The 25,652-nt window shown below is 40.7% G+C and overlaps 1 protein-coding gene across 5 annotated transcripts in view; it reads right to left on the bottom strand.

Annotated features, from left to right (window-relative positions):
- The window catches only part of DSE (dermatan sulfate epimerase), an 85,740-nt gene that overhangs the window by 54,512 nt on the left and 5,576 nt on the right, over window positions 1-25,652 (bottom strand). Inside the window, exons 1-3 of one of the 5 annotated variants that reach the window (XM_059401245.1) lie at window positions 23,897-23,934; window positions 22,241-22,337; window positions 3,387-3,855 (exon numbers count right to left, since the gene is read on the bottom strand). In XM_059401245.1, coding sequence (XP_059257228.1) covers window positions 3,387-3,802 — 416 coding nt within the window. In that variant the 5' untranslated portion in view covers window positions 3,803-3,855; window positions 22,241-22,337; window positions 23,897-23,934. Of the gene's footprint in view, window positions 1-3,386; window positions 3,856-7,401; window positions 7,484-22,240; window positions 22,398-23,896; window positions 23,935-25,652 lie in introns of those variants that run through there. The other 4 variants (XM_059401246.1, XM_059401244.1, XM_059401247.1 and 1 more) reach the window with 4 other exon arrangements.

The following is a 25,652-nucleotide window of genomic DNA, read 5'->3' as shown; positions in this document are numbered from 1 at the left end:
TATCTGCCTGCTGCTCTGCCTACTTGTGATCTCTCCCCCTCTGTCAAATAAGTGAAAAAAAAAAAAAAAAAAGACTCTGGAGTTAGCACTTCTCTACTGCACCAGAGTGCGCACAATACAGACCTTCGCTTATTGTCATGAATGAAACCGATAACACCGCTCATTAAGTGAATCTCACAACTCATTTCTGAGAAGAGTGCACAGCCCTGGCTTAGGTTTCAAATACCCAAGGCTTGCACGCCTCACTCTAGGGGTGACGTATCCAATTTCTTGGCCATTACTGCATCTGTGAATCCCTGGTACCCAGCCTAGTTCATGACACACAGTAGATGCTCAATAAAAGTTAGCTGATTGACTAAGTGAGTGAACACAATTTAGCCATTGGTTTTAAAAAGGGTAGAAATGCCCTTCAAGGAAAATGGCAAATGTATTCAGTTTGATAAAGCCATTGCAGGAAGCTTTCTAAAAAACAAATGTATGATATTAATTATTGATCTCTTTGGTAAATAAGGGCTAGTTCTTTTTTTTTTCCCACTGAAACCAGTATAGGTGAACTATATCCTAAGACAGTGACAACATCCACAATATACTTCTCTGTGCATTGTGGAAACATATGAGTTAGTTGATTTAAACACAAAGCTGAATTAGAAAAAACATTTAAGTTGACAAAAAGTAATTACTTCAACTATAAATCTAAATGAAAATATAAGAATCTAGGGGCTGGGTGTGGTAGCTTCTAAGAAGTTAAAATTTCCAGGGCACCTGGGTGGCTCAGTGGTTAAGCATCTGCCTTTGGCTCCAGTTATGATCCCAGGGTCCTGGAATCGAGTCCCGTGTCAGGCTCCCTGCTCAGTGGGAACCTGCTTCTCCCTCTCCGTCTGCCCCTCCCCACCACTCATGCTCTCTCAAATAAATAAAATCTAAAAAAAAAAAAAAAAAACCCAGAGTTAAAATTTCCATAAAATCATCTAGAAGTATAATCTAGTAACAGTACTTGCCAAGACAAAATGTTCCAGTAGCTCCACTTTTTCTGCTAAGATCACTTCTGGCACTAGAAATCAGATGTAAAGGTAAATTTTCCATTTCTGACATTCAGCTTCAAGAGAAAGAAGTCCGCTGTTCAGCTCTATTAAATCACAGACTGGCTTTTTAGTGACCAGATAAGATAGAGTTATACCTATTTTTATCAATACTGTCATGAATAAAGTACTAGTCTTCTGGCAAATTTATACAGACCTCCAATAACTGATAAATCTCAACTTGTAGAAACAATATGGAAATGACCAGTCTTGTTCGAAGTTATTTAATTTTCCCTTTTTTTATCCTAGAAGTCTAATCCTCCCTAATGATAGCACGCATCCAAGGTGGTATTTATACTCCTGAATGCTTTAGATTATAACATTTGCACTGGTTTTGTATAATTCTCTTAATGTTACTGTATTTGTGTTTTTAAAAAATCTCCATGAAACAATGGTACTTCCCAGTTATCTACTCTGTTATGAAGTGAAATTGATGGCTTTTTACTGTAACTTTTCTCTGGAACATTTTTATCAGTATCTTATTTAACTTGTCTATCTAAAAATGGACTTTAAAAAAAAAAGTAGCTCTACAGGCAATGGAGGTCTTTTCCCTAAAGTATGTTATGGTTGCCATTTTTAACCAATTAGAACCAATGTCAAGTAATTATAACATTTGATAATATAATCTTCTAATTCAAATATCAAATAAATTCTCATACATCTTTTATTTTCTTTCTTGATGTCAAGAATAGAGTAAAATCAATTAATTAGAATCAAAATCAGAAACTATTGCATACATGGCTCAGTTTTGAAACAAATCAAATAAAAATGTTCTTTTCAACTTAAAAATATTATAAACTTCAAAATGTTTATACATATCTACAGAAAATTTTTTTTAAGATTTTATTCATTCATTTGAGAGAGGGAGAGAGAGAGCACAAGTAAGGGGAGAGGCAGAGGTAGCAGGAGAAGCAGGCTCCCGCTGAGCTGGGATTCCCAGGACCTGGAAATCATGACCTGAGCCCAAGCAGATGCTTAACCATCTGAGCCACCCAGGCACCCCACAGTAAGTAAAAAAAGTCTTAAAAATTCAGCTTTGCAGGGGCACCTGGGTGGCTCAGTCTTTAAGCATCTTCCTTCAGCTCAGGTCATGATCCCAGTGTCCTGGGATCAAGCCCCACATCAGGCTCCCATCTCAGCGGGAAGCCTGCTTCCTCCTCTCCCACTCCCCCTCCTTGTGTTCCCTTTCTCACTGTGTCTCTGTCAAATAAATAAATAAAATCTTAAAAAAAAATTCAGCTCTGCTATGGATTTAATGGCAACTCTTCCATAATCTTCTTCACTAAGAAATTTCAGAAAATCCTTCAAACTCTATAAGCAAATAGCATTTTTATCATTTTGGCAGAAATTTAGGAAAGATTAAATTTTGTTATCACATTGACAGAATTCAGAAAGGTTGCAAAAGACCATTCTTCACTCCTATGAGATGTGTGATGTCACACATCACAGCATTAAATGCATTCACTGATTTTTCTAAACATTTAAAATTGAGCTCCCTATAGCCCTATAAGGACGAAGCTTCTGTAATTGTAAAACGGTATTTCATAGAGTTTGTAATTTTTTGGTGCAATTGTACCATAAATATGTATTAAAACACAATTTGGTTAAGAATACCCACAGAATCCCTAATCAACCCACCACCCCATATTTTTCTGGAAGTAGGCAGACATATCCATTATGAACAAATAAAATAAATTTAAGCTAATCAAAAAGGGGCAGCAAGTTTGTTTCCAGATCTTAGAACATCTGAAGATAAATTACTATGTAGTTAGAATCCCTCACATAATTATACAACAGGTTTTCCTACAGGTTTGGGCAATTTGGTAGTTACTGGATAAGATCTTGTTTATAAATCGCCAATTAATCCTATCACAATTCTTTTTAGCTCCTAACTGTCATAAAATTTAAATAAATCTTAATTAGCTAAAAATCTCTTGCTGGCAGAGGGTTTTAACCACTTGGGGGGCAATAAGAGCCTAACGCCAGAGGACTGTAACACATGCTTGTTAAACATGGAGGAAAGAATTCTCAACCATCGAGATAATAGTATTTACTCAACACAGCAAATTATGTTTTCTTTGGCTGGGTTGTATCTAAATATTTTCCTGCGAACTTTAAACAAGGACATGACTGGGTCTTTTGAAACTATGGGCCATTCATAGGCCACTAAAACCACAAATAACAAGGAACCCCACCCATTCACTCACACATGTATGGGAAAATCTGGCCTCTAAGGTTTCATTGTGTATAGATTCCTTCTTTAAATTGCAGAGTTAATACAGTAAGAAGAAAAAGACAAAAATCTACCAACTAGGCTGAGCTGCCATCCTCTCCATGTAGTCTTTGGCCATGTCTCGGGCTTCGATGTTCTCAGGATACAGCACGCAAAACATTGCCAAGGCGCCCAGGTTGTTGCCGTAAATTTCATTCCAGCGAGCACTATAGTCCTTGGGGTCCCAGGGAGGAAGATATTCCAAGGGGCTGGACAGCATGGTGTGCACAGCCTCAGTGAGCCGGGCAGCGATGTGTTCATGGGAGCTGGCTGCCTGAAGCTGGAGCTCTGCCACCTCCGCCCTGGAGAAGTACAGCATGGGGTGGCTGTCGTAGTTGGCATTGGTGAAGGGAATCATGACTTCTGGGTTCTCGTCGGTGATGTAAGCCGACACAAAGCAAAACAAATATATGAAAAACACACTGGGAGCCCCCCGTGTGTGAGTCCTCATCGTGGCATCAGATCTCCAAATCTCCCAGGCAGCCAAACCATCTTCGAAAGATCCTAACAGGAGGAAAAAGAAAAGGGGACATCAACAGGGGAACAGGACAAAGTAGGAAAGACAACCTTGCTTACTGGGAGAAGGTCTAAATATTACAAACTAAAGCTTATCAACTTAGATTTTTTTTAAAAAAAAAACAACAAAAATTTGAACTAGGAAGAGACTTCCTAAAACATAATAATTTAGTCACAGGAATAAAAGATACACCATAAGGAATACGGTCAATGATATTGTAATAGCATTGTATAGTGACAGACAGTAGCTATACTTGGGGTGAACATAGCATAATGTACAAACTTGCCAAATGTCTTAAGTTGTGCACCTGAAACTAATATAACATTGTGTGTCACCTATACTCAAACAGAGGTGCGTGGGGAGCTCAGTCGGTTAAGTGTTTGCCTTCAGCTCAGGTCATGGTCCCAGGGCCCTGGGACTGAGCCGCACAGGGGGTTCCCCGCTTAGCGGGCAGTCTGCTTTTCCCTTTCCCTCTCTCTCTGCCTCTCTCCCCACCCTTCACTCAGGTTCTCTCTCTCTCTCTCTCTCATAAATAAATTCTTTAAAAAAAAAAAAAAACAAAGCTACACTCAAATAAGAAATCTAAGAGTTTTACTGATGAATTAATTGAGTGAACATGATACTTCAGGCATGTATTCATTGAGGAAAACAGAACTCTGGACTCGGGGAAACCACAAGGGAAGGGAAGACCAACTTTCCTTGGCATTTTTCTCATATTTTGTAACTCAAAAAAGTTTACAACTTAAGGTATTTTTTAAGACATTAACATGAAAACCACAATAACCAAAAGCTGGTGGCGAAATCTTGTCTGGGAATCTGAATGGACATCAGGAAAGAAAGAGAAGATCCTGTCTTAATTATAGGCTCCATCACTCTGGCTTCTTCAGGCTTCCTAACATTCTACACTCTGAAGCAGGGATTAGGATGAATGCAACTGTAAGAGTGCAAGCAGACAAAATATTATGAGTAAGTCTATATCCTCTTTGTGTCAGCAGAAGGTGGGGACAGAAAAGACAAAAGCAGGGTGACAGACAGCCAAACCCATGCGTTCCCTGGGCTGACATCAGCAGGCATGTATGGAAAGGCTCTGCAGACAAGGGGCTGCCGGGACTAGAAACAGACAGGGCTGCATTCAGAAAATAAAATCCCAGAATCAAAAGGCTGAAATAACACGTGTGCATTCTCCCCTTATTATGTGAAACCGCTGTCTACTTTTTCATTTTGCGCATGGGACTTTGGTGTTACTCGGTAAGTCAGATGTTGAAACCAAGCTCGTATTTTCTTAACTGATTAACTTTCTTAAAAATCCTTTTTCCAGTGGCACAGGTTAAAAGAACATCTTTCAAATACAAGGATATTTAAAAGAAAAAAAAAAGAAGAAGAAAGAAAGAAAAAAAGAAAACAAAAAACCAAAAAACCTCAGCCTAGTCTATGTCCCACATCTGGGATAAAGCAGGCATAAAATCCCCCAGAGGAAAGTAAGGGAATTCTTAAAATTCTTCAGAGGGGAAAGGTTATAGGAAGCAGACCAGAAAAAGACAGTTTTATGTAAATAATGAACAGTAGTTTTCAATTATTAAAGAGAGAAACTGATGGAGAAAAATCAGCCTCCCCAGCTGAACACAAACTATTTTTCTAAGGAAAAGCTGCCTCGTCACATTCACAAGGAAGAAAACCAAAGATTTAACATACACTAGAGATCGATCCCTATTCTCAACTTACTGTATTTCCCAGAGAAAGGCAATATGGCATTACTTATGGATGTTGCCATTAATTCTAGTATTCTTTGTATTTCTGAATGTGTTTTAGACTATTATATATATATAATATGAATATGTATGAATATTATATATATATGAAATTCAAGGGTTGCAATTTTGTAAAGCATTTTAGATGTATTTCAAGAGTCAAACATATTAATAAAAAAATTGATATAACCATGCTAAATAAAATTTAAAAAATAGAAATAATTCTTGGACTGTACTTGTATTATGTCTAGCACCCAAAGCTTCCAGGCGGCTGGCTAGACCCTTCAAGGTCAGAGACCCGGCCAAAAGAAATAGTCCTCTGTGGTTATGTCTGAGGGGGGTGTGGTCTCTGGCAACACAGAGACATGGCTGGGTCGAAAGTAATGCTGGGTCCCAATACCCCCACCCTCCACCCTGAGGTTTATTTTTTGCTCTTTTCATTGAACACTCATATGAACAATTTAAAAAAAAGAAGAAGAAAAAAGCCTGCCTATATTAAATGCCTCAAAGCCTAAAATTGGATGCAGTTATCAATGCAATTAACATTGTGGAGGTTTTTTAGGCGCCCTAAGTGAGGATTAATTGGAAGTTTCTCCTTTAACTGACACCTACATGAAGAGTACAGAAGATCTCTATTACTGGTTTTTCAATGTGTAGCTCACGTTCTAGGTGTTTGTGGGGAGGTGAGCCACATTACTTCCCATGGCGTAGTTCATGCCCGAGTATATTTAAACAAGAAAAATTGCTCCTGAAGCCCAGAATCTCATTACCATGTTGGTTTGGGAATCACACCCCCTCCGTATGCCAACTGTTAGTGAAACTTCCCTCCTTATTGCTTCAGATTCACGTGAGGGCGTCAGGGCAGCAAGGCTGTGAGCTACTTACTGCACACTCAAAACCTAAATTCTTGTTGGGATACCACATGGGCCAATGCAGATCCCACAGAAATTCCACAGAACAATCAGGCACACAGACAGCCTGAGAAGAAAGGGTTGTAACGTTCATCATGTCACAGAGTGTGTTGCTTTCCTTTTATACTGCGCTCAACTCACCCTCCCTCCACTGTCTTCTGAGATTAAGGCCTTTGTTGATCTATCCAAAGAGTTCATTTCTTTGGATCTAGCACGTACCTGTATCACACCTGTATCACATGGAACTGGTTGGGCTTTTTTTTTTTTTAAAGATTATCTATTTATTTGATAGACAGAGATCATAAGTAGGCAGAGAGAGGCAGGCGGAGAGAGGAAGAAGCGGGATCCCTGCTGAGCAGTGAGCCCGATGCGGGGATCGATCCCAGGACCCTGAGATCATGACCTGAGCTGAAGGCAGAGGCTTACTAACCCACTGAGCCACCCAGGCACCCCTGTTTGGGCTTTTTATATGCTGTGCCTCACAGAAGGTGGGGGCGTAGCTTCCTCTTTGCATCACAGGACTTAGTACTGTGCTTCACAAGGAAAAGCCACCTCATAGATTCTGGGTGAACTGAATTAACCCTTGGACTTAGGCGCTGGCAGAGTAGATATCGTCACTAAAATGAGCAAGGAGAAAACTTATTCCCCCTTATTTGAAGCCAAAGCAAGTTTGGAATTTTTCAGAAAAAATTTCTGCTAGAAAACTTATATAGAGGTAAATATTCACAAGGCTGAGAAACTTCTGTAGCCTAAAAGCAAATTTCAAAGAAAGAAAAGAAAAGAAAGAAATTAAACTTCAGGTTTAGCTCAACTTATTTTAAGCTGATAACCTAAAGGGAGACATCTGCCATCTTAAATCTGTCCAGTAAATCACCTTGAAAAGCCCCCACATTTCCAGGCTTTGGATTTCCCCTTCGACCCTCAGCATTCTGCGTACCACTCTGCAGAGAGAAGAGCTGAAATGACATGAAAGGAGAGATTCTCACGATCATTTCAGGTGGGCCACGGAGGGACAGGTTTTACACCAACTGATTTCAATGGGAAAACCATCACTGGTACATCTAACTGGAGATTTCAACATCAATCTAAAATATATAGTTTCTGTTTAAAACACATTTACATTTAAAAGTCAAAAAAATAAATAGGGCAAAAATTGTTGAGAGTAGTAGCTGAATGATGAAAGTTTGGGAGATGCTGAAATGCTAAGTGAAATAATGGCCACTAAGTTTACCAGAAGGGCCAACTCTGACTCTCCCACTGCCCCGCCACACACACACACACACACACACTCACACTCACACATGGAACAAGTCTGTACTTTCAGATGTCTGTGGGTGATCTCTCAAGCCATTCTCCCCCTAGATCGTGTGTTGCAGACACAGCGGAGCACTGCTGGCTCCCTTAAATCTTTAGGGTGCACTCAGTCCAGCTCAAGAGCATGGCATTTTCAACATGGCAACATCATGGGCGACTGCCCGTGTGGTACCTGCCACTAATATTTCAGTTTACCCATAATTCAATTCTCAGGATGTTTCTGAATGACCCAGATGGAGCCTCATTTCCCCTAAAAGCCTTTTCTCTTCTCTTCCACTATAACACAGTAGTTTTTGTTATCTGGTTTTCTTCTCATTCTTCTGTCTCACTCTACACAGCTCTGAAAGCAAAACATTCCTAAATTTTCACCTAATCAATGAGTACAATATAGTCATTTACGAATTACCCTGTCACTACCAGATAATTGAGACAGCAATTTGATCAACCCCCTGCCAGAATGCCCAGCCCATCTCTGCAGCAGTCCAAGTTGGACAATATGCCAAATATTGGGCACCAAGTTGGACACCAAGCCAAATATTACAAAAAGTATTTAACAAGATGCCTGAATTCTAATTATTTTAAGTAGGTCCTCACAAAGCAACAATAAGCCTAAAGTTATTTTGCTTTAATCCTGGTTCCAACAATCCACTGTAGCTATTATGATTGCTGACACACAGAAATTTTGGTGAAACCCTTTTCAAATATTTGATCTTTTACTTTACGATAACTTGATGTGACAAACAGTACTAAGAGTTAGTGTCTACTGATACTCTAACAGTATCTTAGAGGAAGAACTAGAACCCATCTCTTAAATCCTAAGCCAACATTCTTTTCTTTAACCAAATTTTTAATAATACTCAGTGACATTAAAGTTCCCATTTTTGCCATCCTTACACAAAGAAAGCACAGAAAGAATACGTTCAGAAGGAAAAGAACTGAAAACTATTAGAAACATCAAGTTTCAAAATGAAGTAGGTTTCCAAATGGTCTGGGACTGTTTATAAATGAAACACATGGTAGCACAAAAGTTCTTTCAATTTCCCTGGCTTTAGAAAATACAGAAAGCATAAGGATTGAAGAGTGACCTTACCCTGTAGAAAATAAAACATGTTCCAAATTAAGATGGATTAAAAATGCAGTTACAGCATGTGTCAAGTCCCAGGAGCACAGCATTATGATTAACACTGGGCATGGACAGAAGAATAAACCCCTGCTTTGCTGTCTGCTAGGTTCGATCAACTGACTCCTGCTTTCAAAGTCTCCATTCTCTCATCCATAAACCAATCCCAACTTCACATAGCATAGTGATGTACTTAGCATAGACCCTGACGTGAAGAGCTCTATAAGTATTTTTAATAAAAGGGAAGAAGTTTCAGACATGCAAGATTATATTAACCTATCCATAAAATATTTTTTTGAACGAAACTGAATATTATAAGGAAAAGAAGGGGAATCACAGATATTAAGTACTGGGCAAGGTCAATGTCACTTTTTAGAAACTCATCTGAAACTCAAACACGATGCTCCTGACTTTTTAAGACATCATTCATTAGTAAGCTCAACACTCACTGGAAAAGAAAGCATAAAACCCTTGAGATTTTTCAAGTATTTGTCAGGAGTTTTGCCCTCCAAGAAAAGAATAATGATTAAATAAATGGTATCTGAATTTGATTGCCTCCCAAGGCCCATAATTCGTGGGGTATAAAAGGTGACTGCTTCTTGCTATGTTCTTTCAAAAAGGCCCAGTGATACAACAGGGACTGGAAAATAAAATCTCTGGCAGGAGAGTATTTCCTAGCGATAAATTTATATGACTGAAACGCTACATGAGTACTTGGGAGACATCTGCTGGCCCCGCCTGAGCTGATAAGGTAAACAGTTGACTCAGGCCATGTCATCAGTATCTCAGCTGATCACCCTGGACACGCTATCCGATATTAATAAAACTAAAACCCTCCTCCCCGAACATACATAGAACCACAATGTCAGTGCCTTCATTGATGAGAAATACAACTATCAAGCAGATTGGGAAATATTTTCTGGCTTCATCAGAAAACCACACGGGTAGTGAAATTATTTGATAATTGACGGGTGAGGGGCCCTGGGCTTGGGGCAACTCAACCAGTCAAGAGCACCGCCATGACTTGCTTGAAAGGAGGCTGCACTGTAGCATCTGTCACAGATGCCCTTGGGATATCATTAAAAACAAAAATTTTTAAATTGAATTGTAATGATATTTAAGAGAGAGCAAAATGTACATACCCCACAGCTCCTGCCACCACCCCCGCCGATTTTAGCTCGAGAGTACATGTTCCTGTTTGCCCAAGCCAATGGAGAGGCCCAGTAGCCAGCTACCTGATTAGGACAGCTAAAGACTTCCCACACTAGAACTGGATGTGCCCGTATCCATGAGGGGCTAAAACAGTCCTGCAAACCAGACAACAGAATGCCCCTGACCTTGGATCCTACTCCCTGGAAAATGTATAGGTGCTATAAAAGCTAGCAACTACAACGCCACTGAAAACCAAGTTCCCTCATTTTCAGGCCTCCAGTCAGATTTCAGGCAAACTCTGACGCCCTGAGAGGACTAACATATACCTTCACAGAGTTGCACATTTCCTTCTTTAATCTATTTTAGGATTTAACTCTCAGAGAAATCTATTTCCAAGTATCTGAGAACCAGCGTGCTGTGGCCTCACACATACTACTTCACTGTTTCCACATATTTTAATGAAGAGAAGGTACATATTTTTAAAGTTCTCCTTACTTTTCTATTTCAATTTTATTAAATGTATAATTAGGATCCATTTTTTTTTTAAAGATTTTATTTTATTAATTTGACAGAGAGAAATCACAAGTAGACGGAGAGGCAGCCAGAGAGAGAGAGAGGGAAGCAGGCTCTCTGCTGAGCAGAGAGCCCGATGCGGGACTCGATCCCAGGACTCCGAGATCATGACCTGAGCCGAAGGCAGCAGCTTAACCCACTGAGCCACCCAGGTGCCCCTAGGATCCATTTTTTTGAAAAATAATTTTACCTCAATATCAAAACCTTTTATGTCCTTGGTAAATTTCTGTAGTGAAATAAATCTAACATTATTCTTACATACATCAAATCCTAAGAAAACATATGGCTTTGGTACTACACAATCATTTGCTAAAATTATATTCCCTGATGTGAAAAGCCTGTAGACTCAGCCAAAAAAGAATATTTTAAAAACCATGGGCTCTTAATCAAAATGAAAAGTTCCTTTCACTGAGGGTTTATTGTTTTCCTTATTTAGGGTGAAATGAAATATATCTCCCCAAAAAGTCATTTCCAAAACAAAATCCACAATATGAAATTATAGCATATGGAACCCCTAAGAATTTACACACACTACTGAGGGAGTAATTACAACCTTGAACCCACACAGCAAAACCACACTGTGTATAATAATGGTACTCACCACCTTCACACTCAACATTGGAGAAAGTTTAAGTTAGGTTTGTAAGTTAAGTGCAGCTCTGTGCAGTTCAAGACCATTTCTATATTGTTCCTGGGAAAGTTTTTTTGTGAAAATAACACTTTTTCTGACAATGTAATCTGAAGCTCACTTCTTTCTAGACCAACAATGAACCCTATATAACTTCCTTCTGTGAGAAGAATGGTTAACCTAAATTATGTTTAAAATGAAGGCTCCATCTCCCATTCACCAGAGGACTACTTGAGTAAGTAATTTAGTGGCTATCAAACTGAAGGCATCATTTCGTGGTAGAGCTCTGCCTGGTGTGCATTACTACAAAACTAAGAACCATTAAGATCCAGCTTTGGGGGAGCCTGTCTCGCTTAGTCAGTAGTGCATGCAACTCTTGATCTTGAGATCGTGAGTTCAAGCCCCATGTTGGGAATAGACGATACTTTAAATAAAGAAAGAAAGAAAGAAAAGGTATTACCTAAAAAAAAAAAAAAAATAAGATCCACTTTTTGAGAGTGTGACTGTCTTACAGAAAATAAGAAGGAAGTAAAATCTGTACTTTCATGGAGGCAAAGAGAAAGCAGGGTAGAGGTGAGGAGAAGCTACAAAGTCACTGAGGAGATCAATGAAGCAGCTAATTTTACCTATAAAAAGTCTAAATGAGAAAAATAAAATGGTTGGTTATACTTTCTAAGCTCTAAGTAAATACTAGTTTACCTAGCAGTCTAACAATTGAACACCTTCTAATTGGTACCTCTTTATTACAATTTTAATTGATCTTCTTAATGATGATGTTAGAATACAATATGTCAAGTATTTTCAAATTTTTTAATTCAAGGGGCACCTGCGTGGCTCAGTCAGTTAAATGTCTGCCTTCGGCTCAGGTCATGATCTCAGGGTCTTGCGATCAAGCCCCACATTGGGCTCCCTGCACAGCAGGGACTCTGCTTCTCCCTCTCCCTCTGTGTTCTCTCTCTCTCTCTCTCTCCCTTGCTCTCTCTCAAGTGAATAAGGAAAATACCTTAAAAAAAAAAAATTCTGGGAGGTGCCTGGGTGGCTCAGTTGGTTAACCATCTGCCTTCAGCTCAGGTCATGATCCTGGAGTCTTGGGATTGAGTCCCACATCCTGCATCTGGCTCCTTGCTCAGCAGAGAGCCTGCTTTCCCTCTCCCTTTGCTCCTCTCCCTGGCTTATGCGCGCTCTCTCTCTCTCTCTCTCTGTCAAATAAATAAAATATTTTAAAATAATACATAAATAAATAAAATGGTTAAGAAATTTTTTTATTCTGATACTATTTTCTGATAATATAATGTTCGATATAATTAAGTGTATTTCTTTTTGGTATTCCAAAGCTTTTAAAAAGTAGTAATTTTTAAAAAGATTTTTAAAATTTATTTGTCAGAGAGAGAGAGAGAGCACACAAGCAGGGGGAGCTGCAGGCAGAGGGAGAAACAGGATTCCTGTTGAGCAAGGAGCCTGCTATGGGACTCCATCCCAGGGTTCTAGGATCACAACTTGAGCTCAGGGTAGACGCTTAACCCAGTGAGCCACACAGGTGTCCCTAAAAAAGTAGTAATTTATGCACATTAAGTTTTCCAATGCATTGTTTTCCAGAACTGGAAGATCCACTTCCCATCCATGTCAGGGGTAAGAATTTCTTGTAAATATTAATTAATTAATTCAGCTACGTATTGAGAAACTATTAAATCCAGGAACCCTGGTAGGCATAGTGATAAAAAGTAAACAAGGAAAATTATGCTCTGCTATTAATAATTATAAGATAAAAATCTAAGAAAATGATTTTTCTGAGGGTTTTTTTTTTTTAAGGATTTATTTATTTGAGAGAGGGTGCACATTCGTGGGAACATGAGCAGGGAGAGGAACAGAGGGAGAGAATCCCAAGCAGACTCCCCATCAGGAGCGGAGCCCCACGCCGGTCAATCCCATGACCATAAGATCACAACCTGAGCCAAAATCAAGGGTCAGCCACTCAATCGACTGAGCCATTCACAAGCCCCTGAGTTGGTTCATTTTAAACTCTTGAACTTGTATTACTCTGACAATAAAAATTATTAGGAATTCTCCCTTAGTCTAATGTAATTTATTTAACTGACTATAGCTGGCCCCAAAAGAAAATTAACAATTTTTTTTTTTTCCTCACAATTCTTCTAAACAGTAAGTAACCACAAATTCTCTGGAAGGTTCTACAAATCCAGCTATGGCTTTCTCAGCAATAGCCTTAACCATGAAAACACTTTTCTATTATTACTGGCTAAAAATAGAAAGCATAGAAAAGAAGATAAAGAGAATGAAGCTGGTGGCTAAATATAACTTCATATAATTTCAAACAACAGTTAAACAAAACCATAAATAATCATGAAAACTAAAGCACAATTTTTCTTCCTGCCATAGATCAACAAGGGCAGACCAGTGACGTGGCTGAGAGAGCTCACAGGGGGATCAGAGTGGCTTTTGTTACCTGTGACTTTAGACAAGCCAACTATCGAAACCCAGTCCCTCATTTCCAATGAAGATGAAAATAGTATTCATCTCATATAACAGCTGGGATATTAAATGAGATAACACTTACACAGCACTTAACACCTTCTGGTTAAGACTTCCCCAAAAATGCTAGTCATCACTGTTCACCTCAGAACATGATTAGTGGCTGTGGCCACAGGCTGGAGCCAGACTTCCAAGGTCTGAATCCCGGTGCCACCACAGCCTTAGCTAGGTGCCTGTTTTCCCCTAAGTATACTGGATAAAATAATACCTTCCTGATAGGGTATCTGTGCTCTTCAATTTGCTGATACACCTAAAACACTAAAAGGGTGTCTAGGACTTATCAGGTGCTCAGTAAGTACTAGCAGTCACCCTCTTCTCAGCGAAACCAAGGTTAGTCCAATGGAGACGAAGTGTGCCATCAAACCAGGCGGAAGCGCTCACTAAACTATCACACGCAGAATGTTATTTTTAAAATAGGTACAATGCATCGTGTGTTCAGGACCTTGCAGAGTCATCGGGAGCCTAAAAATATCAAATAATTTTCACAAATATAAAGTATCTGCAGCCAAGAGTTTTCTCCTCCTTCCTTCTCAACAGCACATTTATAACTTTCAGGCTACGTATTCCAAGTAACTCAACACATCTGAAAAAGAAAAGAAGTCTTCAATCTAATACTATTTCTTCATCAACCAATAATTATATAGAGAGATAAAGTTTTCTGATATACCATAATGACACACATGGGTTTATAGTCAGAAAAACATCCTACAGGGGCGCCTGGGTGGCTCGGTGGTTGGGCATCTGCCTTCAGCTGGAGTCATGATTCCAGGGTCCTGGGATCAAGGCCCTTATCAGGCTCCCTGCTCAGCGGAAAGCCTGCTTCTCCCACTCCCACTCCCACTCCCCCTGCTTGTGTTCCCTCTTTCGCTGTGTCTCCATCAAATAAATAAAATCTTTAAAAGAAAAAAAAAAGAAAATTATCCTACATACAGAAACACCAGTCTTGACAAAATTTAAAAGATGAAAAAAAAAAAAACCCACTTTGAACCTAAATGTAACTTCAAAAAATCTGATGTTTGACTGAAGTACTTTTTCTACTTCCCCTAAAAGGCAATACACATTAACTTTCAGCTAGTAAGGTAACTCCTAGAATTTGTAGATAAAACTACCTGTAATTCTATAACCAACTCTCTTTTTCTTTCTTACCAGGTGTGATAGCTAATTTTATATGTCAACTTGATGGGCTATGGGCAACCAGATATCTGCTAAACTTTACTTCTAGATGTGTCTCCAGGAAGTGGTTTCCGTAAGAGGTTAGCATTTGAATCAGCAGACTAAATAAGAGTAAAGGGGACTGTTCTCTTTGATGTGGGTGAGCCTTATTCAGCCCACTGAGGGTCTGAACAGAACAAAAGAAAGAGGGGGAATTCATTCTTATTCATGGGCACTCACTCTCTCCACACTCTCTGCCTGCCAGCCCGCTGGCCAGAGCTGGGCCATCAGTCTTCTTCTGCCCTTGGATTGGTGTTACACCGACACCTTTCCTGGCCTCCAGCCTGCAGAGCGCAGATCATAGGACTTCTCCGCCTCCAGACTAGAACGAACCAATTCCTCTGCGGCAGGGTCAGCTTAAAGAGGCTCCCTTTCTTCCTTTCCACCTCTTTCCTGATTTCAGTCAACACCACATGTCCTTGTAGGTCAGGTCCCCTGCTCCTCTAGCCCAGTATCTGCAAACCTCCATGGGGCCAGCCATGACATCAATTACAGATTCTCAGGCTACATACTGCAAAACACTTAACCTCTCATTTGTAATCTACTCAGTGTCACTCATTTATGAATTTAGCTAAATCTATATATATTTGGGGTACATCCTGATATCGTTCTCCTCCAGGATCTGGTCCTATAGGGTTAGCCTCTGATAATGACTCTAGGAAACACTAATACCATCCTCAAGGCCCTACCATGCTAACCACCCTATGCAGGAAATGGTAGGCTCACCACTCAAACCCTGCAAAATTTCTAAAAAGGGCCTGTTCTATTCTACCAGATTCAAGTTTGTTTGTGTACCTGCGGCCTCAGGCTGGGTCGTACCAGCATGACCAGACGGTTTATACTAACAGTGTGACTGATGACAAACGACTATCTTTGCTTTGAGGGGCTAGATTCGGAATAGCTGAAGTCAGTCATGTGGGTGCTGCATGTCTACATGAATGGAGCCCAGTAAAAGCCCTGGACACCAAGGCTGGGGTGAGCTCTCCTGGCTGGCAACACTTGGCACATGTTGTCGCCTACTGTGATCAGGAGTGCCACTCCACAAAGAGAGGAGACCTGGAAGCCTGTGCCTGGTTTCTCCTGAACTCTGCCCCATGTAGCTTTTCCCTTTGCTGATTTTTTTTTAAGATTATTTATTTATTTGACAGAGAGAGATCACAAGTAGGCAGAGAGGCAGGCAGAGAGAGAGGGAAGCAGGTTCCCTGCTGAGCAGAGAGCCTGATATGGGACTCGATCCCAGGACCCTGAGATCATGACCTAAGCCAAAGGCAGAGGCTTAACCCACTGAGCCACCCAGGCACCCCCCTTTGCTGATTTTAATCTGTATCCTTGGCTGTGTCAAACCATATTTATTCATGATTAAAACACCTTGTTGTGAGTGGCTTCTAGTGGATCACTGGGTCTGGCAGTGGTCTTGGGGAACCCCCTCCCCAGTCTTTTTAGTCCAGTCCTCTAAATTCTTATTAGAAGTGCGAGTCTTGTCATACAATTGGCCCCATTAGAAAGTACTGGGATACTATTCACCAAATCTTTTTATGGTGCTCAACTTCTGCTGTTTTTCTAGGATTTATTCCCAGAAGAATGATTCTGTCCAAGGATCCTGTTGTTGAAGCAAAGGACAGAGCAAAATATATAGTACAAGACTTAGAGATGGTCTCAAAGTTGTAGGTATTATCCAAAAAAATGAAACACACAGATGTTAGGCAAAAGGCTTAAAAGAGTTCCATGGGAAAGTAATTTGCTGGCATTAAACCTACAATTCCAGCTTATTCAATCAAAATAAAAATTTCATGTATTGGATGAGTGTATATATATATTCATGAGTATGTATACAGAGTATATTTTGGAGAATGATGCTTTTCTCTCTATAATGAAGCTCTTTTTCATTCCTTATTTATATTCAAGCATTCTTCCATTTTTCTAGTCTTCAAATACTCACCAATAACAACATTTAACTTTTTTCTCAAACATTTTTATATGCACTTTTTTCAATTCTCATTTTTGTCTCACAGATCACAGTTCTTTGGCACCAAAATCCCTGAGTACTTTCCAAACGTCCTCTTATGAATCATAATCAAAACTCAGAATACCACAGCTTTGGTTTGTAAAACAATGATACATACATGTGATTAACCAAAAAGACACAGGCACTGTCTTCTCAGGGCTTGCCCATCTCCGTTACTGGCAATCAACCCTGCCAGCAATTGAGGCCCAAACTCCCCCCTCCTTCCCTTACCCACTCTGTCTCCATGTCTAAACCATCAGCCAATTCTGTTGACTCCACCCTCAAAATACATCCAGAATCCAGACGCTTTCACCACTGCCATGACGCCTAAGCCATGCCATGTCTTGCCGGAATTACTGCAAAAGGTTCCAAACTAGTCTGCCGGCCTTCAGCCTTACCTCCCAATGGCCGTTCTCAACACAGGAGCCGGAGCCATCCTTGTTCAATTACAATTCAGGTTATGTCACTGTTCTGTTTAAAATTCTTCAGCCGGGTGCCTGGATGGCTCAGGTCCTGGGATTGAGTCTCACCTCTCCCTCTCCCACTCCCCCTGCTTATGCTTGCCTGCTCTCTCTCTGTCAAATAAATAAAATCTTTAAAAATAAATAATTAAGGTAAAATAAAATAAAATATCCTTCAGTAGCTTCCCATCATTCAGAGCAAGAACCAAAGTGCTTACAATTACTCTTAAGGTACTGCATGGCCTGCCCGTGTTGCCTCTCTGCTCTCTTGACCTCCAACTCTCTCTCTCCCCATTCTAGCCATGTGGCCTCCCTGCTCTCCTTGTATTCACGGGGCGCGCTCCCTCCTCCGCACCCCTCCTCAGGGCCCGTGTTCCTTCTGCCGAGAATGCGAACCCCCAGACACCTACGTGGCTTGCTCTCTTGCTTCCTTTAAGGTTTTGTTCAAATGTGACTTCCCCAGCAAGGCTGGCTGTGACCATGTTATTTAAATCAATCATCACCATTCCCTAACTCCCTTCCAGATTTTACTTTTCTTCATAATACTTATAACCTTCGAATCTACTACATAATTTATTATTTCTTTTGTCTGCCTGGCTGCCTCTTCTAGAAAGCAAGCTCCATGAGGGCACTTTGCTTTCTGCTCTTTCCCCAACATCTAGAAGAGTGCCCAACACTTAATAAACATGCAGAGTTAATTTACTGAATGGATTCAGAAATGTGTCAAGATGTTAACCTTGGGGCACCTGGGTGGCTCAGTTGGTTAAGCAACTGCCTTCAGCTCAGGTCATGGTCCCAGAGTCCTGGGATCAAGTCCCATACTGGACTCCCAGCTCCATGGGGAGTCTGCTTCACCCTCTGACCTCCCCTCTCATGCTCTCTCTCACTTTTTCTCTCTCTCTCTCTCAAAATAAATAAATAAAAATCTTTTTAAAAAAATGTTAACCTTTAAAAACTCAGAGATAACTATATACATAATTATATAATATATTACTATAATTACATAAAAAGAAGCAATAAAAATCTCTGTGTGCCAAGACAAACCATTTGGAGGTAAAACGGACTACAGTGTTTGATCCTTTCAGGGTGACACTTTACTGACAGCTGCCACCGCACCCGCTGCCTTCCCAACCCTCCCTTAGGCACCAAGCTCTCACCGTATCTGCCCCAGGCCGCGGGGGGCTTGCTGTGCCCCCAAGCCTTGCCACATCCTTGTTACGTGCCTGGCTCACCTCAGACCACACTCCACATCCTGAGTATCCCATTCTGTTTCCCACGGTCCATAGGTGGTTTTCATGGGTTTTTCTCTAGATCTTTCTCTAAAGGCCACCACAAAGCTTTCAGCCCATCTCACACTGGATTAGACATTCCACCACTTTTCCCACTATTCCTGCCCAGACCAGCCAGGCCTCTCCTTCTGCTGGATGGCTGCTTGTCTGGTGCTAAGACATTTATTGAAGTTGTTCTGTTTCGAAATTTAGAGTGATTCGTGTCCTCATTTTTAACTGTATTCCCAAAGATTATTATTTAATGGTTTGGTATAAGGGCTTTATTAGTGCTATTTGTAAATTTTTAAAAAAAGAGTTCCTGGACTGATAACATTTCTTTTAGCCAGGAATGCAAAAGAATCTGGATGCTCTCTAATGAATTATTTTTCATATACCTATTCTACTCCTACTATTTTGTGCTAAATATCTTATTATGGTGAGTTTCTATAGATCTATAAAGTGTTACTAGCCAGGAAACAATCTAAGGAAAAGCTTTACTAGACTGCTGGAAACTATGATCACCGTGCAGAACAAAAGAGTAACTCCTGGCCACAGATCTGCAGGCCAAAAAAAAAAAAAAAAAAAAAGTGTCCTGACAAAAATACCCCAAGTCAGAGCCTGAAACATGGCCAGATATTTACTGTTTGTGTCTGTATGTCCAAGGTCATGCATGCTTCACTGGATGTCTTGGTGAATCAACTGTCTCTGTGTTGCACTGTCTGTAGCATCCCACTCTGGGAATGTTAGCCTGTTCTCCCCATCTCCTAATCTAGGCACACACTTCCCATCTCCACCTACCCATCTCACCCAACCTCTGCTCACAAGCAGATTCCACCTAGCTATTTCTTTTGGTCAAACCTGATGGCATTCTCTTCGTGGAGCTGGATGCTGGAGAAAACTCCTTTTGTGCTAAGCTTATTTTCTAAACTTCCTTTTCATGTATCGTCCTAAATGAATGTGGAGGTAAGACAACTACCTGAGTTAAATGAGGCAGGGAACCAGGTGTCACTTAGGCTCCTTCCAAATTAAAGATTTTATAAAGAAACTTTGATTCTTAGACAAACCATAAGTGACTCTTAATCTCACAAAACAAACTGAGGGTTGCTGGGGGGAGGGGGTTTGGGAGAAGGGGGGTGGGATTATGGTCATTGGGGATGGTATGTGCTTTGGTGAGTGCTGTGAAGTGTGTAAACCTGGTGATTCACAGACCTGTACCCCTGGGGATAAACATATTAAAAAAAAAAAAAAAAAAAAAAAGAAACTTTGATTCTTTCAGTGACACCCTATGCTCTGCTGTGCTCTCTGGGAGGCCAAACCTCATTCTTCCCAACCCACAAGGGAGGTAAAGCGAGCCTTTTTGATTCCTGGGGCCCACCCCTTGGTTCTCTCAGTAACTCTCCTGGTACATTTGCCACTTGAAATCCCCACATGTGGATGTACTCTTTTTAACCATCACAGGCAATTTCTATTGCTTGGGGATATTTCTAATGTCCTCAGTGACTTAGAAACCCCAACCATACTTGCCCATGCCACCTCGATTCCAACAATAAACCCGAGAGGCCTCAGCTTCTATCTGACCTCAGCATATTGACCCGCTTACTCACCTTCCATCGACTCTTCAGTAAAACCGTTACTGTTGATACTTTCGATTTTTACCTCTTCCCCAAAGTATTCAATTCTTCCTTTATCACCTATACTATGGACAGTGATCTATCATCCAAATTTATAGAGAAGACTGAAATTATCCACTGCAAGTAAAAATATCCCTAAACTTCTCTGAATACCTTTATCTCCAATCCCCAAATGGAAAGAAGCAAAAGACTGCTATTCTGGAAAGAAGAAAGAAATGCAAAAGATCCCTTCAGGAGACCGGGATACGCCGATATCCCAGGGCTCTCTGTGACATGTCTCATTGCAGCCGTTCAGGGAATGGTGCGGGTCCAGGCAAACAGGAGAGAGAAGAACCAAGGAGAGCTCATTAACCGTTTCTCACACAAACCTACAGATTCCTCCACTTTTCCATAATCCTTCTGGCACACCATGGTCACAGTGCGGTAGACTCAAAAGATCTGACTTGGAGTCTGCTACAGGTTGAACTGTGTCTTGTAAAAGTTCATCATGTAGAAGTCCAAATCACCCACATCTCAGAATGTGACCTTACTTAGAAGCAGGATTGATGCAGATATAATTAATAAAGAAAAACTCATATTGCATTAGGATGGGTCCCTAATCCAATATGGTATGTTTCTAAAAAGAGAACATTCGGAGACAGAGAGACACACAGGGAGAATGCCATGGGATGATGAAGGCAGAGATCAGGGTGAAGTATTGCCAAGCCTAGGAATGCCAGAGATTGGCAGACACTGCCGGAAGCCAGCAGAGAGGCATGGAATAGACTCTCCTTTGTGGCCTTAGAAGGAACCAACCCCATCCAAGCCTTGATCCTGGACTTCTAGCCTCTAGAATTATGGATGTCTAACTTCTAGAACTGTTTAAGCCACACAGTCAGAGGCACTTTGCTACAACAGCTCTAGCAAATACAGTCCTAGCTCTAAATTTTCTCATTTCTGAAGCAAAGATCATAATTCTTATTGCTATAAACAATATATATACATAGCGCTTACCAAGTGCCAGGAACTGTTTTAAGGACTTCAAGTGGATTAACTCATTTAATCTTCACCAGGCCCATAATGTAGATATTAATATCATCCCCTTTTTACAGATGAAGAAACTGAGGCATAGGTGGGTTTTCTAAGTTATCCAAGGTCACAGACAGTGAAGAGCCGAGAAAGCCTCTATTTCTCACAATAAGTAAATTTCCCACCCAAGAGCTTCCACAATCTAACACTTGCTGCCACTTTATCACTCATTTCCTCCCTACACAAAGTTCGACCTTTGCCCTTACCTGCTCTTCCTTGAGCACAACTCACATTTTTATTCCCATTGTTAGTCTCTTTCCTGGGGTTTGCCCTCCATGATGCTTCACACCCAACCTCTTGTCTTTCTCAAAAAGAATGCAACATTCTTTACGATGCCTTTCCTGCAACTCATCTGTAAGCGGTCTCCCCTGTGGCCTCATATATGACCGTTCGATAGACCTTGAGAATTCAGGAACAATGCCAGCCAAGAAGGTGCTTACACCATCTTATAAGATGGCAAAAGCAATGAAATTTTCACCCAAACCACTAAAATAAAACGAAGGATGTTTGCATGAGAATGACAAACTAGCTGGAGTGGAGAAAGATGGACTGGGAGGTGGTGCCTGACCTGGGCCCGAAAAGGGGTCCATAAAAATGTTTATAGCCTTACATGCATTTGGTAATGTATGCATTTAGTACTAGTTACATGCATGCCGAGTTACTTGGAGGTGTATGTTATCTTCCTCTCTCATATTTACGGTTTCAGTCCTCTCTGGATTGGAGGTAAATCTTACCCACTGGGCTCGAAGGGGTCTGCAAGGCAGGGGTCTTGGTCTGTTTCCTCTGGCGGCATGCACAGCTGATTACATGCAATCGGACCTTCCAGAAATACTCGGGGAAAACAGTGAAGGAACAGATCCAGAATGAAGGGAAGAAAGGAGAGAGAATGTTACAGGAGAGAAGTGGATTCCCACAGTTCTCCCAAGTTCTCCTCAACCTAGCAGCCACTCCCTTTCTGCTTCCTGGGTGCCTTGGCTCAGCTGCCCTGCTTGCCATGCCTTTTTTTCCTTCCCCTTTCTGGCATAAAGTCCTCGGAGGCCCAGTTCATTCACCCCTCCCAGCTGGGTGTTCTGTGCCTGGGGAATCCTACTACGGATCTCCTCCTTCCTGCAATTCTACTGCATGCATTCGGGTCTGGTCCTCCCTTCCTTGTTCTCCTGAAGTTTCATACTCGGTTATCCTTCTCCCACCAGATTTTATAGTTCCCCAAGGCTGGAAACCATGTCATATTTATTTTGTATGCTTTCCCTCTTCACCTCCACACAGACGTCCCTTCAAACACAGAAGTACCTGGCAAATACTTGCTGAATGACTAAATCCTTTCAGTATTTCTATCACTGAAGTATAATGTTCTTTCATCTAACTCTCCAGGTTCAAAAGTGCATTGGAAAAAGTTATATACCAAAGCATTCATTCCCAAGTAACACAGATTTATCTTTTCTAAAACTTGCAATCACTGAACCAAACTTCAGTGGCTTCACCAACAAGAAAAAAAGGTGTAAGCATACAAAGAAGGATCTGTTATGAAGCCGCCCGAACACTGCTAGCTCAATTCACCCTCTTTAGGCATAGGATTTATCATTTTATGGCAATTTAGTAATATAAATACAACACACATTTCTTCCCCAAGAAGTGATACTGAGTGTGGTCCAACTTAACCTGAAACTTGCAAGATGAAATTCAACAACTAGAAATGAAATTGAATTTGTAAAGTTCCCAAATTCTTGCAGCAGATACTCATAGCACTATTTGTTAATTTGAATTTAATATGGAATAATTCTATGCAAGTCCCAGTAAGTCTAAAAATTTTAATGGTGAGAACCTTAGAACCATAGCATAGTACATGGTTAACTTGTGGTGAATCCAATCTGAACAATGTTTGTTTCCTTAGAAGAAATGGCGGAGCTTAAAATTTTTTTTTAATTTTAAAAATTTTAACTTTTTTAATTTTAAATTAAATGGTGAGTTAAGCCTCTCCCTTCAGCTCAGGTCATGATCTAAGGGTCCGGGGATCGAGTCCCACAATTGGGCCCTCTGCTCAGCAGGGAGTCTGCTCCCCCCACCCCGCCTGCCTCTCTGCCTACTTGTGGTCTCTGTCAAATAAATAAATAAAATCTTTATAAAAAATTTTTTTAAATGTTCATTTAGTTAAGTAATCTCTATACCCACTGTGGGGCTCGAACTCAAGACTCTGAGATCAAGACTCACTAGGTCTTCCAGCTAGGGGCCAGGTAGGTACCCTAACAGATTCTTACTTTGCTCTCTACTTCTACTGGGTTCTGAGTAGAACTGATATAGCTTCTAACTCATGGAAGATTTAAGGTGAAGATAAAGGAGGTAAAGAAGAAATTAAGCTTGCCACCAAAGGGGCCAGCAAAAGACACTCTTACCTAAGATAAGTCTGCAGGTTTTTCAGTGCCTCCAAGAATCAAGAATTCCTTTGAGAAAAGTAATTATGAAAACATTTCAAAACTGCTTTAAAACCATGTACTGTAAAACTAAGTTGAAACACCTAACACCAATAGCCTAAGACCCTGACTTTGCTAGGTTCTACTACTTGTGCACTGCTATCACTCTACTTGAACCTCATACACTGGCTGAGAGCGGTTTTTCCAACACTTTGCATTGTATCGAAATGAACCTGCTTTTAAGAGAATTACACCTCAAGTACTGCCTAATTTTTAATATTGAGAAAAAAAACAGAACCACCGGCCTGAAACCCTTGGTTCTCTTGGGGATTCTGTTTTCTTAAACAAACTGAAACAAAGTTCACTTTCCATTTTCATAAATACCATTATTAATTTTTAACCATAAATACTGCTATAAGGAGTTTGGTAAATGAGACAAGTTTCCAGGCTCTCTCTAACATAGGCAACCTCTGTATTTTGACCACATGACTGATGAATGCCCCATATGTTCCTGTGGCCACTACTGCCGGTCTAGTTATGCCATAAAAGAGGGAGCAGAAAAACATAAAAGATATTACTGAAAAACCCAAATGGAATACTATAGTCTGGTGCCAAAACCTTTTTTTAAGGTTTTCTAGAATAAAAAAGAAATGTGGAGAAAAGCAACCTTGGGGGAGAAAATATTAAGTATAGAGAAGAGGAATTTTCAGGTATTATGTGTACCTGAATGAAAGGTTAATGGATTTTCACACATAATCAGTATTTAGCCTGTGAGCAAATATTTTGTTCTGATAACAAAAATGGTAAACAGAAACCATAAAGGTAACACTAAAACTGACCATTTCTTCTATATTCATATAATTAAATCCTTTTTAATTCCTAAGATTTTCATATCCAGATGAGCCAACATCATAAAATCAGAACCTGAGAAGACAGATGCTAACATCCCTCCAGGACAGCCTCACTTAAACCTTTCTAAACACAGAAGAACTCCAAGGCCTCCTTCAGAAAGCCATTCTAAAGGTTAAAACATTCAAAAAAAACTTCCCTGTATTTAGCATAAATCCCTCTTGATGCTTGCTGTAAGTCGATTTGATTTCCTCTACTTTTTCTTCAGGGACGATGGAAAACAGCTGCTCAACATTCCCTTTCAGGCTACTTTTTCCTTCCTGCCAGGCCCAGTCCCCCCAGGGGAGAAGCGTAAACACTGCAGGTGATTCCAAAATGCAGCTGGCCCAACCCTGATTCCCACAAGGTTGGGAAGTCTGGCCCCATTTGTGCTTCCTAGAATGCTATCAGTAAACGGCCAAGGCCCCAAGAAGAGCTCTTCACCAGAATCTGTGGAATTTAGAGATCCATGATTGCCAGTCTAACCTCAGCAGGCTCAACTAAAACCGGGCTGCTTCAAGAAGAATGACAGGCAGCGCTACAGAGAGTTAGGTAAGCAGGGCTGTCGGGGGCAGGCCACCTTCCCTGCTCCTCTACCGGGCCTGTCAGGCTGTTGAGTGTACCTTGGCATGGGAACACTTTTAAACTACTTGGTGATTTTTATCATGCAATTCTTGAGTTTCTTGTCACTGACGCAACTTTCTGGACGCACACTAACTTTAGCAATGCAATAACCCTTTCCCTGCTTCGCTCTAAGGCAGTCTTCTAAATGGAAGCGTCCCTCTGTCGTCTGTGACATCTGGAAATCAGTAATTCCTGCTAGCGTCACGACATGTGCTACTACATGTGT

The sequence above is a fragment of the Mustela nigripes genome, chromosome 5, assembly GCF_022355385.1.
Source record: "Mustela nigripes isolate SB6536 chromosome 5, MUSNIG.SB6536, whole genome shotgun sequence".
Taxonomy (NCBI): Eukaryota; Metazoa; Chordata; class Mammalia; order Carnivora; family Mustelidae; genus Mustela; species Mustela nigripes.
This window is presented reverse-complemented; position numbering and strand designations above follow the sequence as displayed.